At 39.1% G+C, this 19088-nt stretch overlaps 1 protein-coding gene across 3 annotated transcripts in view; it reads right to left on the reverse strand.

Moving 5' to 3' along the window:
• The window catches only part of SEMA4D (semaphorin 4D), a 37925-nt gene extending 19525 nt beyond the window's left edge, over positions 1 to 18400 (reverse strand). Inside the window, exons 1-13 of one of the 3 annotated variants that reach the window (XM_069879919.1) lie at positions 18037 to 18400; positions 15494 to 15639; positions 14167 to 14229; positions 11638 to 11736; positions 10344 to 10437; positions 7829 to 7942; positions 6728 to 6879; positions 5047 to 5222; positions 4782 to 4938; positions 3816 to 4038; positions 3255 to 3370; positions 1157 to 1329; positions 884 to 927 (exon numbers count right to left, since the gene is read on the reverse strand). In XM_069879919.1, coding sequence (XP_069736020.1) covers positions 884 to 927; positions 1157 to 1329; positions 3255 to 3370; positions 3816 to 4038; positions 4782 to 4938; positions 5047 to 5222; positions 6728 to 6879; positions 7829 to 7942; positions 10344 to 10437; positions 11638 to 11736; positions 14167 to 14229; positions 15494 to 15639; positions 18037 to 18139 — 1660 coding nt within the window. In that variant the 5' untranslated portion in view covers positions 18140 to 18400. The remainder of the gene's footprint in view (positions 1 to 883; positions 928 to 1156; positions 1330 to 3254; positions 3371 to 3815; positions 4039 to 4781; positions 4939 to 5046; positions 5223 to 6727; positions 6880 to 7828; positions 7943 to 10343; positions 10438 to 11637; positions 11737 to 14166; positions 14230 to 15493; positions 15640 to 18036) is intronic. The other 2 variants (XM_069879920.1, XM_069879918.1) reach the window with 2 other exon arrangements.
• Positions 18401 to 19088: the final 688 nt, after the last annotated feature.

Raw genomic sequence — 19088 nt, forward strand, 5'->3', positions numbered from 1 at the left:
AAAGAAGAGACCTTGTTGATCCACAACTACGCGTGCATCTGAGACAGGTCATTGTTTGAGAAAAGATGCTGAACTTGGTATCACTTTATATGCAATTAGTGCATTTTAGGTAAATCAGCAACTACAAAACATCCAAGAAGAAATTCAAAAGTGCTGTTACGCAAACTCTCTTCTAAAGAAATATCAGCACTTATGGCACACCCACAATGCAATACCATAAATTAATGATAAAACTAACAAGCAAAACTTTCATGGGGGTCCACACATTGCTTGGATTAGAAATAAAAACAGAGAAAATCAAACTCTTAAGAGCTTTGTTTACTGCAGTACAAATCTCCTGTAACACTACTCTTCTTTAAGATCTCCTTGATCTGATGGCAGCAGCACAGGCTATAAAGAAAGGATCTGTGGTTACTTGCCTTAAAGCACCATGGAGGGTACTTCAGCTGATCTGTATCATGTTCTGAGCCCTCCCTCCCCTCTCGCCATAAACCCAGCTTTTTCAGGATCATTTTCTCTGATCCAGCAGCAATAACCAAGCATTTATCAAGTCTCACATTAGGATGCCAAATGCTGTATCACAGAGACAGAGGCCTCTGCACTAGAAGCAGGCATGGTAAATACGGCTTTCATTCACAAGTTGTTCTTGAGGTGCCCTTGTTCATTTCAGAGGTTGTGCACTGCACACTGAAATGTATACAAATATAGACATTTTAAGGCAAAATGCAGGCTGTACAGATGCTCAAATATTCAAAAGCAGAATTTCATACCCATTAAAATATAAATGAACGCCCAGATAATCACAAAACCCAAGATGAACTAAACACAATGCTTTCACTACTCCACTGAGACATGTGAAATAGCTCTTCGAAGACTAACTCACCCGAACAAGACGATGCGTCTCCACCTATGTTCTGAATCCAGTTCCTGTAAAAGGAAGTCCAAGTATTACAACTTAAAATCTTGTTTCCTAGAGCTCGTCCGTCCTTTCATACTAAGCAAGATTCATCTTATCTAAGTAGCACGAACAAACACAGATGGACATGAAAAGGTCTGTACTTGAAAACATTCAGTTAAATAAACGCCAGTTATTGGTATGGGGCAAGTCTGATGGAATATTGGCTGTAACTGGAAGGTACTCAAAGGCTACCATTACCTTTTAATTTCACTTTCTTTAAAAATATCAACGCAGGAAGCTTCAAGAGGTTTCCAAGCACAGTAAGGATCCCTTGCTAAAACACAGTCAACACAAGTAGTGTACTTGTCACAGAATGCCACTGGAGACTGAACCACACCAGAATTGGAACCAGCATAGAGGTATTTTCTGCCCTAGAACAAGCAAAGCACAACAAAAAAACCCACAGCCGATTACTTAAAAAAGCATGAAAATTCTGAAATAGTTTATGAGAATGGAAAGTAACCAGGTCTACCCATGGCTTCATCAGTTTCTCCACAAATACAAACGCACTGACAAACCTCATACAAGGCAAGCCTGTGCTGATGACAATGCTGAGCAGACATACACAAGCGTTAACAGGCAAGGCTTGCTGTATTTAGGACCTAGTCCTCTTAACCCAAAGCAGCCCTATTGCCTTCAGCTCTTCTACCAGTCACGTCTATGCAGCTCCTATGTTATGTTTCACACTGCCCCCTTTCAGAATATTCTTGAAGAACTGAGAATGTGGCAGCTGGATTCAGGATGAATAAATCCAGTGCCATCATTTCAACACTAGCCTTGGCTACCAAATGCATGGTAAAGTTGCTAGGCCATGTGTCTCCGGTATCAGGCTGTAATGTCTACCCCTTCCCTTTCACACCCCAGAAATAGAGGAAATGTAATTGAAGAAGTGTATGAATGATCCCACAATTGCCCCACCACTGGAAGAATGGGCATTAGTATATTTATTGGAGGAGTTATCTATCATTATATTCTATCACAGGGCAAACACTGAAACTTCCTAGCAAGGCATCTGAAGCTTTCTTTGGAGATAAAGCAAAAGAAACCAGCAACATTTAAATATTTATTTTTAAGTACACAACAATATATATGTACATATACACACATACACACACACACACATCAAGTTGCCAGTGTGATGCAACATATAACAAAAAACACTATTACTGATATCTATGAACAAGGAAAAACTTTTGTTTGTGTATCAAAAGTATACTCTGTCCTCAAAACTTCTTTCTATTCTAAGCATAAAAGGACAAATAAGCATGCAAAATGAGCTTGCAAGAATTATGATATAAAGCTCTCTTCCACTGAATTGATCATGTTGGCATGCAGAGTATTATTAAATATCACACAAAAATAAAAGCTGTTTCTAAGATATCTTGGCAGTATTCCTAAACCCCTGGCTGCAGAGCTTTTACTGATCACTAGGTAGTTACTGAAGGCCAATATTATTATCAAACACTTCAAAAGAGTCATCCTTTCTTTAAGAGACTCCCAAATTTCACCAGTTTAGGGGTCTAATGGTATAAGCCACTGCCTAGGGTAATAATTTCACAGACATTTATGGCTCTACGGGTCTGAGTAACTAAGGCCAGAAAGTACACACACCAATTATCCTCCCCGTCACAAAAGCACTCCAGAATTAAACCCAGCAACTGATTAATAGTGTGGAATAACTGGTGGGTTTGGAGCCTGCAGCAAGCCTTGTGTCTCCCAGCTGGAGCTGCCACTGGGTGTGGACCTCACCAGATGTCCTCACACTCTCAGCTGCACCAACATGACTGGTCTAATGATACAGCTGGCATGCATGAGCCTGCGAGATCTGGGACAGGAGAAAACAATTATTTGCGCAACTGTAAGTCTCTCTGCTAGAGAAGACTTTTCTCTTCTTAGGTCTGTCTCCTCAGAAAGCTTTAGCACCCCTCTGCTACACCCTGGATGATTTTCTCCTCACATATATGCAATGGCCACAAGAGGTCAGGATTTTTACATTACTCCCAACCTGAAAATTGGTACTTAGAGTTACAGCTTTCTGCTCATGGAATTCAAGTGAAGATCGGCACACCTGTTCCCTTCCATCCCCCACCTTTTTCATATCTAAAGACCTTCGGAAGCTTGCCACCTTCCAAACGCACTAAAATGCAGCAGGCAATATGTGATACTCCTGCAGCGTGAGATGTGGCCTTGGCTCTGGGCACAGTAATGGTCATCTTCCCTCAAGGCAAAGCTACAAGATGGTACTAATTGTTTTGTGGAAGAGCAAAATGAATGCTGTGATTCTTACGGCACGTACTTTTTTGAATGAAAGCAAAAGAGTTTGGACAGGCTCAAAGTTTGGAAAAAGCTGTGTTTCTTCAATAATATGCATTCCATTTTCGTAGCTGATAGCTTTGTGCAGGGCTCCCCGATCTGAAACAACAAAACAATGTATTTAGGCCAGATCCTTAAAATAAAAAGGCACAGAAAAAAAATTACTGTAAGTTGCCTCAATAGTCTGCTTACTGTTCAGCTGAAAACTTCAGGCAACCCTGTGCCAATGGCGACTGTTAAACCTGCCATCTATAAGGAATTCTGAGCAAAAAATAATATTTTGGGACAAAAGACTACACAGGAATTATCTTACGTGTGGTTTTGCTGTGTTTACTGCAGTTTTGCAGTTATTTTCCTGCAATATTTTTCCAAAGTATGTAAGATTCTCCATTTAACTCACCATAGCCCCTTGCTTTTTAATGAAAACACCATCTGGAGCTAAAATACCAAAAATACGGAAATCTTAGGGATTCTCCTCTTTGAACATATTTCAGCCTAAAGAATCAGTGCCGTATTAAAAAAAAAAGTGTTTTGCAGAACTCACCTGTACTGATGAACATAACATCATACATGGTGCCATTGAGTGTTCTGACTCTATCTACTACAATCTGAGTATACTTCACATCTCGTTTTACTAGTCGAGGTCTGTCTCCCATTGGAGTCACTGAGTCATCCATTAGAGGATGATCTTTAACAAACTGTAATGTTTTGTCCGGTAAATTCAGAGAACTCATGTAGTTTGATGCTCTAGCTTCATTGTTTATACACTAGCAGGGTCGGAAACAAAGAAAAACAACAAGAGAGTCAACCAAATTATATAATTTACTTGTACAAGACAGAGACAATTAAGAGCCGGTACATGCATTTGCTTCTCTTCATTATTTTGGCCAGTAAGCACACCTTTACATTACACTCATTCTACTGAGGAAGGTCCTCTGGTCTTGTAGCACTTTGGCTTCTGTGATGTACCTATCCCTGAGCTCCCAACAACGTTCTTGTTTGGGTCTGAAATACATTTTAGGAAAATAACTTTCTGGTACCTCTTAACTGTCACCTCATTCACCAGTGGTAATAAGAAGACTCTACGTAACATGAAAAAGTAAGAGAAGTGTGAAAGAGACCCATAACTCATCATCTAGTTTGCACCCCACAGGATATATCTGCTGAACCTACTGAGACAATGTGATAATTGCTACACTTCTGTTCAGATGAACTGAGAAGTATTGGATATTGCCTAGTGTCTACTAGCAGGTATTTCACCACTAGAAAATAAGCACCAAAATAATGATTGTAAAAAACCAGCATATAAATCAACTATAAACTAAAAAAGCCAACTTTGGTTCCCAGATACAAAGTTTAGAATAAATCACTTGAGTCTTTATAACAAAAGGTATCCAGATCAGGGCAAACTAAAATTAAGCCTTAGTAGGTTATCTAATATTTCCTACTTACTTTACTCCTGAGCATTAAGAAAAGACTAGCCATCAGATTCAAGACCACAGAAACTTACCGCACCAGGTCGAGGATTAGGAATTTCCCCATTGTATCGTACCCACTTTGTATGAGACTGTTCTACTGTAGCACTCTGCATGTATTTTCCTTTTGAGAAAACCTCTTCTACAGTAGACAGATTATATGCACACACTGCTGACAGCCCCACGTTATTCCTAAAAGTTCAGGATTAAAGGAAAAAAAGAATCATAGGAGTATTACTTGTGGTAGTAACTAACTGAGATTAGAAGTATTTATCCAGGAAAAGTCTACACCACACTTACAGTTGCGGGGTGAAAACTCCATATATCACTGGTTCCTTCAAAGCTGGAGACTTGAGAATAAAAACATCATTGATAATGTTGAAAATTAAATTCTTATCAGGGATGGTACAAATTAATCTGGCCTTGAGAAAGGAAGTCCATTTTTTCTGCAAGGTCCTTAATCCTCCTTGATCTCTCTTTTGATATTAAAAAAATAAAAAGGTATTTGTGAGAAGTAGTAGTTATGCATTTAAGAACCACTGCTATATAGCACAAACTTACTGAGCCCTTTTATTTTCTAACATTTCATCTAGAGCGCTGTCAATAAATGTAAACACTTTCAAAAAAGAAAAGTAAGGAAGCCATAGGAAAAAAAGTGGATTCAACAAAAATAATGCAAACAATTTCTATCAACATGATCACATAAGGGACTTAGAAAAGAACCACATTTCAGTAATACTTTAAAAATTGAGATTAACAGTGTACTTCCAGTAAAAAAACTTAGAACAAGAAAATAAGTACAAGGAAGTATTTTACTGTCCCTTAAAAGATGTAAGTAACATTGCACCCATTCTGTTACATCTAAACTGTGATTTAAACTATGTTGCAATATGCATTAAACCTGCCCAGCATTTAATAATTTCATTACAAGAAATGTGGCAATGGCTTAGCACTGTCAGCAGAAACTGCCTTTGTATTTCCCACTTACTATCCAATGCTCGTGCAAAGTATTGAAGGAAATCTGCAAAATTTCTGAAAACAATTAAGTGTAAATGCTTATAGATTTGAAGCTTGCCATTGTTTTGGATTTCAAGCAAATAGCAGCAATAAAACTCTTATATTCCGTGATACCCTCCCCCGCTTTTAAGCATGCACAGGCTGTCAGTGGACAGTGGGAAATAACAGCAAGCCCTATGTAAACCTGCCTCCAGCCGCTTGTTTAAAGGAAATCTCAAGGGCACTAACTTGTTATTGATGTTTTGACTTCCATGTTTAAATATGAAACAGTAAAGTCAAAATAAAACATTTCAACCTAATCAAAATGGAAGAGAGAGATAAATTTCCTGTTGGGGAAATAAAAAAAAAAGTCCTGAGGAAATGGATACATTCCACTGCGAAGTTTTTTGTTAAATCAACATTTCCTTCTGGAAAAAATCTTCCATCAACAAGATTTTTAACCAACACTCCTGAGTACGTACTTCGATCAGCCTAACACATGGAGCTTTAAACACAGCGACAGAATCAGGCTGCTGGTGACCATTTTCCTTGAGGCTCTGGAAGATCTAACAGCTTCATGGAAGTCCCATCTGCTACATCACTGTCAAGAGCTATTCTGCTGTGAACACAGCTACAGTTTTCTTCGTATACAGCTACTTCAAAGTAGCTTGACAAATACATTATCTGCTCAGCTTAAACCAAATACAATATCTGTTGTGGAGTTTGTGGTAGCTGGGATTTTTCCCCCAAGGATAGGCAGAATGCTCAGATATAATGAAATTTCCCCACTGTGCAAAACTGATAAATCAAGTATTTGTTCCCATAGCAACAATTAGGATTTCTCAGTTCTGAAGAACCGATTGAAATTTCTGATTCGCTAAGTTTGACAACTTCCATTTAACTGGTAATAAGTCCACAATAATAAATGCTTTTTAACACACAAAATTCTAGTTGAATAAGTAAAAGTAAATTAACTACATCACACCTTGCACACTCTAGCTATTCTTGGAATCATCAGTTTTCCAACAAATTCATACTCCACAGACACCTCGGTGAAAAAGAAGTATATCTTGTCGTCATCTCCATCTGTGCTGTTCTGATCTGCTCTTATCACGTCAGCAAAAACAAAATTTGGCTCTATAGACACAAAGAGAAAAATTGTTTATTATATATGAGACAACTAAATTAATTCCCTCAAAGAACCTCTAAGAGTCCTCTTTTGTCCAAACCTCACACTGCATTTACCTGCTCTCTAGTCACTGACCTGCCTACATAATTTCCTGCTCATGATATGAACAGCATCTCTGAAAAAACAGAAATAAAGAAAAAAACCAAAACCACTAACCCTATGTAAATACACTAAGACACCTGAGAGATCTCTACGGTCTGATATCTTGTTATTTCAATGTTCTTAAGTCCACACTCAAGTGTGGTCTTCCAATGGGCTTGGAGAGATACCCTCCTTTGCCTGCCTCTGCTCTATTTCAGCTTTCAGCTGAAACACTCAATACAATAGTATCATTACAACATATACTACAAAACTCTGTATCCAGTAACTTCTGGACATAATGCATCTTTTGGAATATACTAACTTCATTATTTTGATTCTTTTTGACAGAAAGCCACATGCTTCTGAGCATTCAGAAAACTTAGTAAATTTTGTATTTCAGGAACTGAAATCATCAGGAACTGAAGTCATTAGGAACCATGATCAGCTCGATTTGAAAGCCTGTTATAGACCAAAACCATTCTCCTCCTTACCACATCATAACTATGCTGCATTATTGCAAAGATGAACAAGCAGCTAGAAAATAAATCGTAGCCGTTTAAAATCAAGTTGAAGCCTGTATGTCTTGAAGTTGTTTTCATTGTTAACGCTGATGAAAACACTTAAGTTTCAAAATTGAATCTCTTGATGGCACACACACACACACATCAGTGTATGCCAGCATAACAAAATCCATCCTCTTTGAGATATCAGACAATTGCCCCTTACCTTGTGTTATACATTAAAATTCTTTGTCTGTAAGTGTAACATTGTAGAAGAAAAAACAATTTGGTTGGGCCAGTTCTTATGCCTGCTTACCATTCAGCCAAGGTATTGCATACTCTGTTCTCAGAGGACTTTGATGAGAGTGCCGTGAAATGATAGGTTCACTTCCCAAGAAATTGTATGAGGTCCCAGAATAAAGCTCCTCATCTTTAACATAAAAAAAAAAAAGTATTATAGACTTTTTAATGTACTGGATACCAAAAAGAGCACATAAATATTTTGGGAGACTATGTAAGTTTAAAATTCCCACAAGAAAGGATAAACAAAGATATTCTCTGAATTGCCCCAGACACGTCTTCTATGTTTACATTTCTGCTGACCATTCTCAAGGGTAACACTTCCACAGCTGGGTTTATTATTGTTCTAACACAGCAAAAGTCAAAAGTCAAGGTTGTTTTTATGGTACCTCAACACTAAACCTACAGTTTATGTTCAAACATACAAATTTACATAAGAAACACCACAGAAGTTTTGAAAGTAATTACCTTACTCTTTCTATGCCATCATTATTGAAAATCAACTTTTAAGAATTTAGGCAACAAAGCAGAGAGAGAGTTCTTCTCTTTCTCATTTCCTGTTTAGTGCTACTTTCAGCTTCCTTGTTATGATCTTGTGACACCAGGGTACAGCCATGAGCTCTGGTTTCACAAAATCAAGATTCAGTGGTGTCTAATCATGTAGTAATATAATCACAATAAATATTTTTATGTGCTCATCAAACTCCTTTCCATCATCTGCCAGCAGTCCTGGTTGACTTGGGAAAGTTCCACTTCACTCAAGGTGGGCAAATATTACAGCCATTTACAAGAAGGGTCATTTACAAGAAGACAGAGGGAGGATCCAGGAACTACAGGCCTGTCAGTCTGACCTTAGTGCCAGGGAAGGTCATGGAGCAGGTCATCTTTAGTGCTATCACACAGCACACACAAGAAAGTCAGGGGATCAGGCCCAGTCAACACAGGATTATGAAAGGCAAGTCCTGCCAAACTAACCTAATCTCCTTCTATGTCACGGTTACCCACTTAATGGACATAGGAAAGGCTGTGGGTGCAGTGTACCTGGACCTTACTAAAGTCTTTGATACTGTTCCTGACAGTATTCTGTTTGAGAAACTGTCTACCCTTGGCCTTGACAGACATAACATCAGCTGGGTAAAAAACTAGCTGGATGGCAAGACTTAGAGATTTGTTAGTAAATGGAGTTAACTCCAGCTGGAGGCCAGTCACAAGCTGTGTTCCCCAGGGCTCAGTGCTAGGTCCAGTCCCGTTCAGTAAATATCTTTATTGATGACCTGGATGAAGGCATTGAGTGCACCCTTAGCAAGTTTGCAGATCACACTAAGCTGGGAGGAAGTGTTGATCAGCTTGAGGGTAGGAAGGCTCTACGGAGGGATCTGAACAGGCAGTAGGAGGCTCAACAGGGACAAGTACTGAGTCCTGAACTTCAAACAACAATCCCATGCAGTGCTCCAGGCTTGGGGAAGAGTGGCTGGAAAGGTGCCTGGCAGAGAAGGACTCAGGGTATTGGTCAACACCCAACTGAACATGAGCCAGCAGTGTGCTAAGGTGGCCAAGAAGGCCAATGGCATCTCAGCTTGTATCGGAAACACCATGGCCAGCAGGACCAGGGAAGGGATTCTGCACTTGTACTCTGCATTGGTGAGGCTGCACCTCGAATCCTGTGTTCAGTTTTGGGCCCCTCACTACAAGACAGACACTGAGGGGCTGGATCATATCCAGAGATGGGCAATTGATCTGGTGAAGGGGCTGGAGAACAGGTTTTACGAGAAGTAGCTGAGGAAACTGGGGTTGTTTAGCCTAGACAAAAGGAGGCTGAGAGGACCTTATCGCTGTCTACAACTATCCAAAAGGAGGTTGTAGCAAGGCGGGTGTTGGTCCTTTCTCCCAAGTGACAAGCAATAGGACGAGAGGGAATGGCCTCAAATTGTGCCAGAGGAGGTTCAGATGAGACATCAGGAAAAATTTCTTCACTGAAAGGTTGAATGGGCATTGGCACAGGCGGCCCAGGGAGGTGGTTGTGTCACTACTCCTGGTGCTATTTAAGAGATGGGTAGACAAAGTGCTCAGAGATACAATTTAGTAATGGATAGGCATGGTTGAACTTTATGATCTCCAAAGTCTTTTCCAGCCAAGCGATTCTATGATCTTACTTCCCTATTCTGTCCCTTGGATATGTCTTCAGGACAGCTAAAAAATTCTACTTGTTAAACATACTGAAATGACAGTAATTCATACTACAGATGCAGTCGAAGTACATTTAGACCACCTGGCCATTAAACACCTGAAAATAAAGTTTAAAAACTAGTATTTTAAAAGTTGCTTCCAAAATGACCTATAGTTTTAAGTTCTCCTTTTAAGAAATATGCTAAGGCTGACTACGTAAGTATTTTAATGTCTAACTAGATACACCGTAAAGACATAAAACTATTGACACGTTCTACAGTTTTGATACTGAGAGACTGGAGAGCAACAGCAAAAAAGAAAGAACATTTTTATACATAACAGAGGCATGAGAAGTCTGAACTTACCAACCATAACAGAAGTGTAGCTTTGAGCAGGATCAAATGGACATCTGCCCTTACCATCTTCATTTTTACCTCCAAGCTCAAAAGAAATTAAATTCTGGAAAAAAAAAAAATTAAACTGAGAACCACAAAACAACTGATAGCACTTTTTCTTTCAGTTACTTGACTCATGCAAAGTTATCTGATAAACCAACATTGAATAACAGACTTTACCATCAACTTCCAGCATCACAGACTTTTTTTGTAAGATTATAAAAGGTATATGTATTTTCAGAAAAATCTTTTCAAGTCCAGTAGACATAGAGAAAACACGATCCTATTATTCATGAGGGCAAGAGTAATAAAGAACAGAAGATAAAACACTAAATCCAGACAGACCTCAGGAAAAAGCATCCAAAAAAGCCATGCAGTAGGAAAGGCAGAAAAGTTAATTGATATATGGACAGAGATAGCATATATTGAATCCATCTGTACAACCCCAGAGCATTTTAGAAATGAATCCCAAAAATTGCTAGATCATGTTCAACTTGTGAGATGAGGCATGTTCCAACTGTATGTTAAAAAGCAGAGTATTCTGGCTGCTACTTTATGAATTCTTTAAAAATCAAAGGAATGAGGATCAGTAAGATGATGGAGAACTGTAGCCACAGTACTGGGGAAGTGATCAGCTATACTGTGTAATGAAGACATTGGAGGCTAAGGACAGTGAATTCTGGCAATGTTCCAAAGGTGATGACAGACAGTCTTGAAGGCAAGGGAGACAAAAAGGAACAAACAACTAGAAGTCTTCTCCATTTCAGAACTATTAACAGTTGCAGTAAGGAGAATGACACAAGACTCAGCAACAAGAAAAGGGAATTTTGATTTTGCACCAAGACTTCACTCTGAAGCATTGAGCACTATGAAGCTGTGGCATAGCTAGGAGCAGACACAGGACAAGCAGAGACAGGAATGTGAGAAATTTCAGGGACATTCAGTAATGGCTGAAAATCACAAAAATGTGATTCCAGTTTTAGAAATTGTTATGCTAACACACAGTATACAAAGAATTCTGTAAACTAAGAAAAAGTATATCCACAGTTAAACAAAAAGAATCAATAATTCATCAAGCATTCTGAAAAACTAACAGTTTGGTTTATTTCTATACTCTATCATTACTGTGGGACACAGTAATAAATGCTCCAAGCGTTACAACTGGCAATGCAACAGTCTTTGGGAATGGAGATTAATTCACTGTTTATATGAGCTGCTTTTAAATTACAGTTGTTACTAGGTCAAAACGCATGTGCATGCTTACCAGGTAATCGCATGTTGGCTGAAACGCACTAGTTCCACACACATAGAGAAATGTATCATTCAGCTGTTGCAAGACACGCACATAATTACGACACTCTGTCTGTAATGGAGGATAAGAAAAAGATCATTCTGATAAACCACAGCTTCTACAACCCAATAGCAAATAATTACAGTTGTGCCATCAGCTCATCTGTTGCCACTGCTTATGCTGTGCCACACTACATCAATATGGCTGAGTGATACAGTCACCACTAGAACACCATCTCTCTGCAATCTCCAGGAGCTCTAGCCCTGCAGCAACCAGTTTCCTACAGCCACTAGTGCACTGCTGCCTCAGTATACCTATCAGGGTAGCATAAACAAGTACCACACACACAGCAAAGCGCATCTCAAGCTGTTCCACAAAAGCACAAGCTCCAAAGGCACATTTAATCCATGGGAACAACAACAATTTACACATGGAGTAAGTTCTAGACCTTGTCATCCCTTGTAAGCTTAGATGAAACAGTAAGTGATAGCCAAGACCATTTAAGAGACAAAGCTCTAACAGAATTAAATTAGCTACAAAGCTTTGTCACCTGTATCTATCCTTTTTTTTTTTTTCCAGTCCCTGATATCAATTGCTCTTTCATCTAAGGAAGCTTAATTCCTTTGGCTCTGAAATAGAACGAGGAGTTTGAATAAAGGCTTGACTAAAGGATACCACAAAGTGTCATAATAATAACCAAGAAAAACAACTCTAAACACCCACTACAAAAGACAGAAAAAACCCAACATCAACAATATCCCTTAATTCCTGCTGGTACGCAGCCAGATAACCACCACTGTACTGTTGTTCCATAAATGACTTAGGCAAGGATAAGCATTGTCCTTACTCTTCTTTCTTATGAGCCAAATTGAGTATTTCCTTGACTGTATGGTGGGTTAGGTACGGCAGAAAACTTGGGGATGGAAGGGAATTGGGGGAATCAGAAGAGCAAGATCAATTTTCTGTGTAAATGCTTTTTGGTGGTACTAAACAGCATAGTGGTGATAGGCGAGGAGAGGACCACTCATTTTAGTGTAATGAATAACAGCAGTGGTTAGTACCCTGAAACTTTTGAAACTATTGCATTATGCAAAACATCAAGGCTACAAGATAAACCACACTGTTAAAAGGTTACAAGTACAGCAAGGAAAAAGCATGGCTAGTGGTAAGCGTGACTTGCTAAACCAAGGGTTGGAATGAAAAACGGAAGTCTGGAGCTCTTGTAAAGTACCTAAACGTGGTGTCTAACGTCTCTGTGGAGGACTTATGGCTATGCGCACACCATCTGCTAAACTGCATGCAAGGCACATATGAGAAATTCACATCTCTCATTTATTTTGTCTGTATGAAAATTTTATTACTTGTAACCCCAACTGAACCTGGAGAACACAATTAACATCTCTAAGTGTATCCTGAAGAGGCAGACAAGGAGGAAATGGCCCTTAAATACCTGCCACGCCTCACCTTAAGATAAGGTATTGGTAGTTGCCAGTCAAAGGAAAGGCAACAAACTGAGCCAAGTGACAGAGCACACTCTCACCTCAAAGAACCCCACAAATTCAGGATGTCTATCAGCCCTGGATTCAGCACATCATGCAAACCACAGTGCAAACCAAAGAGGCTGCAGGTTTGGGGCTTCCCATGTCAAATACCCACAACAGCAGAGCAGGATTGCTTTTTGTATTCACAGGGCTTGCAGACTTCCATTTTCAAACATCCACTAAAAGTATTGCCCAGCAAATCCTCACTTTACCGTATCACTATACAAAGTGGTGCCACACAATCTGAAAGGCACAACCACATACAGTCAACCACCTCAAGTAAATCTTCTCTACAGAGAGGCAAAAAATCAAGCCAGCCTGCGTGCTGGCAGCCATGAGGAGTCCACGGTTCCCAGAAACACCAAATGATCCCAGGGGCAGAGCTGCTTGCACTGCCAAGCTGGCATGACATGAGGCTGCTCAGGTGCCGGGGAGTTGTCTGAGCAGTCACACCAGTAAGGTGCTGACACAAGGGGTCCTGAGCAACACAATAAGAGTATGTATAGTTAGTGAAAAATACACTGATGGAACAGCATTGGCCAGAAAAAAAAACCAACCCTGTGCCCTAAAGCAAAGCAAAACAAAGTTATAAGTCATTTTGTAACATCAAATGCTGAGGAGGAATTATTGCAATAACAAAACACAACAGTTGCTATTCATTACCTCACCGAAAGTAATAATAGTTTACAATTTTAATGGAGAAACTTGGAATATTAAGAACACACCAGGTTGTGTTCAGATTTTCAAACAGTCAAATAATATTCACCTGCAAGAAACAATGAACTAAGAATCGAAGAAATAGGACTAAGCATGCTGCAGTTTCTAAGGCTCACGTTAATTAAAGAATTTAGGTCATTATTTGAAAATTTTAATGTCAAACAGTTAGAGCCTTTCTTCTTTTAACATCACTCCTCTTGAAGTGAAAGGTATATCTTTCCTAAAGTTCAGTAAAAGTACATACCTGTTCTGATTTGCCCTTGACTGCACATTTAGTCCTTTTATCTTCAGTAACCTTCCAGTGTAACTAAATGAAAAGAAAAAAAAACGAGCAACAAAAAACCACATTCTCGGCATTATAATTAAATGCAAGGTCTATAAAAAACTTGCAATCACACACACACAAAAAAGACAATCCTAAGCCTACTTGTAGCAAATACAGGCTGTTTTGCAAGCAGCTTTCAAAGGTTCAAAGCCTTTCTTTCCTGGGGAAGTGATACTTCTAAATGCATATGCCTTAAGCAGGGCTCATGCAGGGCTAAACCACTGCTATTATCTTTTAGGATCATCACTGCTGTCTCCCTTCAAATTGCAAAAGAACCTGCTATTACTATATGCATTAGGGAAATGCAACTTCAAGTGTTTAAAGTACTTCTCAATTTTAGGTACTTCTCAAATTCATTCACATTTGAATGAAAAATGCTTCAGGAGGCAGGGAATGAAAGAAAATTTATTGGACTAATTTACACTATACAGAGAAGTACAATTTTGACAGCTACACACACACATACAAGTTTTACATGCTGGTGAAACTGCCCATTATCATCTGTGAACATATTATTCAGATAAAAATCATATAAGCAACTTCCAAAACATCCTGGGTGGTATTCCATGCCACGCCTGTAAGTGTCAACCTGTGCTCCTGATGGGGTAAGAAGCAGGATTTTAGGAAGGACTGGAAGCAATATAATGTTAGCTGACTTCTATATGGGCTAATCTACTCTGAGAAGCCAGTGTAAGCACCTCCATAGTACTTTTCTGAGCAAGTTGGATCAGACCTGCCTGCACCACTGCTTGCTGTGTGGACACACCTCGAGACACAAAACAGAATCTGAAATCAAAAAGGCCCTCACTTCATTTGAAGCACATTTGCAGCCTGCCATTCCTGAGCAAGCTCTGATTTTGCTTCTGTCTCAGATTAGATTACCTTCTGATTCAGATAAAAAAAAAAAACAAAAAAACCCCAGCCCACTCCTGATAATAAAAATATGTATAAGAACCACCATTACAGCTGGTACCTGAAGTCCCTCGAGTCAAGCATCTTGTTCGAAGAACAAAATACCTAAGGAGGCCTCTAATTACTTGTTTGTATCTAACTTCTCATTTCTTCCTCTCATCTGATGGCATGTTTTACTCTACAGAATCTTCCAGAAATAACACAGGAGTAGCCCACACACAGTATTCTCTCTTTTAGGTATCTATTGCCGAAACTGCAGCGCTACTGATACCAGGAAATCAAAAATCATACTCCAAATTTGACTTCATGGAGGATAATGTGTTAAAATACATACCTCATGCTGCTTTTCAGCAATGTTTGCGGCATTTAATGCAAATATAACTTCTCTAGCTCCTACATATAGAACATCTTTGTCTTCACTTAACAGCAAGGTTGAATAGTTTGATACTTCTGATTCATGAAAATGTATTAGCTGGATCTCTGTTGAAATGAAAGAAAAATAGCACCACATGAAGAAACAAAATCACTTAGGGTGAAGTTAACGGGTCTTTTTTCTAAGTTGTCTAAAAGCCGTTGGGTGTCTTGAAAACAGCAAGAATTAGTTTGGACAAACCACATAAGAGCTGAGACGCCCCTTATAAGCTTGGTTCAGCAGAAACACCAGCTCCTGTCATCAACATCGAAATCACTTGTCTCTACTTTCTCGTTCCATTTCAGATGCACAAATATTTCCTCTTGTAGTGATCTCTATAATTTATACCTTCATTTTTTTCCTACCCGTTAATTCACGTTTTTCTAACCTTCCACTTTACAAGTACATTGTCAAGTCCTTCCTCACCTTCTGCCTTCCATGTATCTACCTACTGTGGAAAATTAGGTCAGTCACTACGTCCCTTGCAATCATCCCAAACAAATCTCACAAAAATCCAGTACAATAAAACATGCCACTTCAGGATATTTGCATAGCAGCAAGAACACACAGAAGCTAACAAGGAATCATTTCTAGAGGGTCAATAAGCTGATTTAGAAGTAGAGACCAGTTAAAACACATGACAGAAAAAAATATAAGGAAAAATCGAGACGAAAAGGAAGAAGATGAGAGAAAGGAGACATGGGGGACAAGACAGTGGAATGAGGAAGTCTGAAGACTGGAACAGAATGGCTAGGACAAAAAATGACACAAAATGACTAATATATAAAAATAATATTTTCTGCATGTACAAGCATAATGGAAAAATGACTGAAAGCTTGGGAGACCATATTTTGTGCAAGAGACTATCACAAGATTAATTATACTGGATTTTTAATATATGGGCAGAAAACAATGTATTATTTGCCTAATTCTAACATTATAAATTCCACATTTTCAACTACACTACTCTGGAAACATTTACTTTAAACTAGATTCTCAACTATGTCATTTTAAAGTCTTTCACTTGGCAGTAAAGTTTTCCCCAACTGGATGAAGTGGTTTATGCAACTCTACACATTCGTTCCTCCACTGAACTAAATTCCCTCTCCTACTCAAAGTATGCTTCCCATATTTAAATGCAACAATCTTTAGCAGAGACATGGAGAAATAGTAGGAAGGAAAATAAATTCAATTTATTTTGACTGATTTGTATGTGAGTCTGCAGTGAATTACTGTAACACCATGAAACAGCAACTTGCCAAATTTTAACTATTATACAAGATAGGAGCATCAAGAAGCCTAAGCAGGAACTATTAGCCTTGTCTAGACCCTTCTTCCCTGAAAAGTTACATCAGCAACTCACTAATTGCTATACAAATAACGAGGAAAAACACTTTCTACAGTCACTGCACAAATCAGCTTACCATTTCTACATTCTTAACCTTCATCTATCTTTTCCTACACGGTATTTAATGTCCCCAAGGCTGCTTCTTCATACTGCCCATACACTTTTTTCATTTTGTTCAGTGACAGCACATTTGTGTAAATAATTATTGCTAACTAACTACTTTTATAAGGAGGATCCAAGCACAAAATCTTGTAGAATCTGGGCACTGGAACAGGGTACCCAGGGAGCTGGTTGATTCGCCTTCCCTGGGGTGTTTAAGGCACGGGTGGATGAGGTGCTAAGGGGCATGGTTTAGTGTTTGATAGGAATGGATGGTTGGACTCGATGATCCGGTGGGTCTCTTCCAACCTGGTTATTCTACCATTCTATGATTCTAAAGCACCCATGCCACATGGAGGTTCAAGGGAAGTGGGGGGGGGGGTGGGGGGAAGATACTATTTCTCTTCACACCACATTTGCCGACTCTTGCTCTTTGTATTGGGAGGTTATAAATATTTGCTGCAACTTCAAATACAAAGGAAGCGGTATCATGTGCAAAAGATTGGTTCAACCGTAGGCACCATATAATGCTGTTGGAAGAGAGCGAAATGCTTATCATTCCTTCACCTGGTGATTTATTTAGTGCACAGGATGGCTTAATGTTAAAATACATCTGCCCAAAAAAGCAATAAGAACATTATTAGCTGGAGAGGTGCATTTTGCTAGTATGTTCAGACTCAAAAATAATTTCATTAAAACAAAATAAATCTACTGAGTTTCTCTCCTGAAGCAAGCTTTAGCTGTGGGGGATCCTCCAGCTGAGAAAGCCAAACTCAAAATTCATCCTTTAAAAGCTATTTTTTTGAGAACTGCTTGAAAGATCTGAAATAAGTTAACCCAGTGCCTGAATAATTTTCAAACATTCTGATCCTAAGCAATTTATAAGCTGAGCAAAGCCATCAACACCTGACCAAAATCATCGCAAGAAAGTTGGAAGAACATATAGCCTCAATGAGTTTCAGAAACCCTGAGGTTGTGGCAACGTCCCATATTACACTACTGAAGTTTCTCTTCTTACCTCTATGTTCCCAAGTGATCCTCGGTACCGGTCCAAATGCTACTGCCACTCCCAGTAACAAACCCCAAACTGCATAAAAGGTACGTAGGGCCATCTTCAGCATCCTTGCTCTTTGGGGCTCCTTAGATAACTGCAGCAGGTAGTGTTTTTCTTTGGCAGAAGTAATTCAAATCGCAGGGAGTATTAGAGACCAGGCATTTCAGACCTTGAGTGCAGTGCAACAAAGCAGGCTGGAACAACTGTAGAAGTACGTGCTTTTCAGCAAATCACTTCAAGGGAAAGTACATTTTCCAGGATGCTGCATACAGAGACTGCCCACACTCTCCACAGGCTGTAGAGCTGCTGAGCACAACTGAAAGCATTCTTCTGTTTCTTTGCAGAAATAAATGATGCTGTGGAGAGACGAGGGGAGCAAAAAGTAGAAAAGAAAGCAAAATGAGTAATACCAAAAATAGCATGTTCTACAGACTGATCTTGCAATGTTTCTACAGCTGTCTGAATAGCTTAATTTGGACAAAAAGTACATTAATTAGTGAAAATAGGATTCTTAGAAACAAGTCATACATTACACGGCAAATAGGCAATCACTGAAAGCAATCATTTCACTATGGAATGCCAAGTACAAATATTTTGAACTGTCAGTTAAGTCTAACGCACAACATTCAACTCTACATTTTTTTTCTTACTCTTAAGAGCGAGTTAAAGAAAATCCCACCTTTCTGATAAATGATAAACCAATATAACAAAAATCACTGTGGTCAAGTTCAGAGAGCAAAGGGCAAGAGTAAGTGCATCATTAATCTTAAACACTAGTTATACAAACCTACTACACCTCTCAATCCTTGGGATCTCAGGCACAGAAGTGCCATTTTTATCAAAGGTTTTTCACACTACTAATGCACTAATGCACTAATCCTTAGTGGTGTTTAAGAGGAAAAGGGCATTACTTGAGGGGAACAGAAGTAACATGGCTGAGCAGAAGATCAACAAATACATTAGAAGCTTTTGTATCTGCTTTACTGAACAATCACAAGCAAGGTAAAGGAATAAAA

Source organism: Phaenicophaeus curvirostris, chromosome Z (genome assembly GCF_032191515.1).
Source record: "Phaenicophaeus curvirostris isolate KB17595 chromosome Z, BPBGC_Pcur_1.0, whole genome shotgun sequence".
Classification (NCBI taxonomy): Eukaryota; Metazoa; Chordata; class Aves; order Cuculiformes; family Cuculidae; genus Phaenicophaeus; species Phaenicophaeus curvirostris.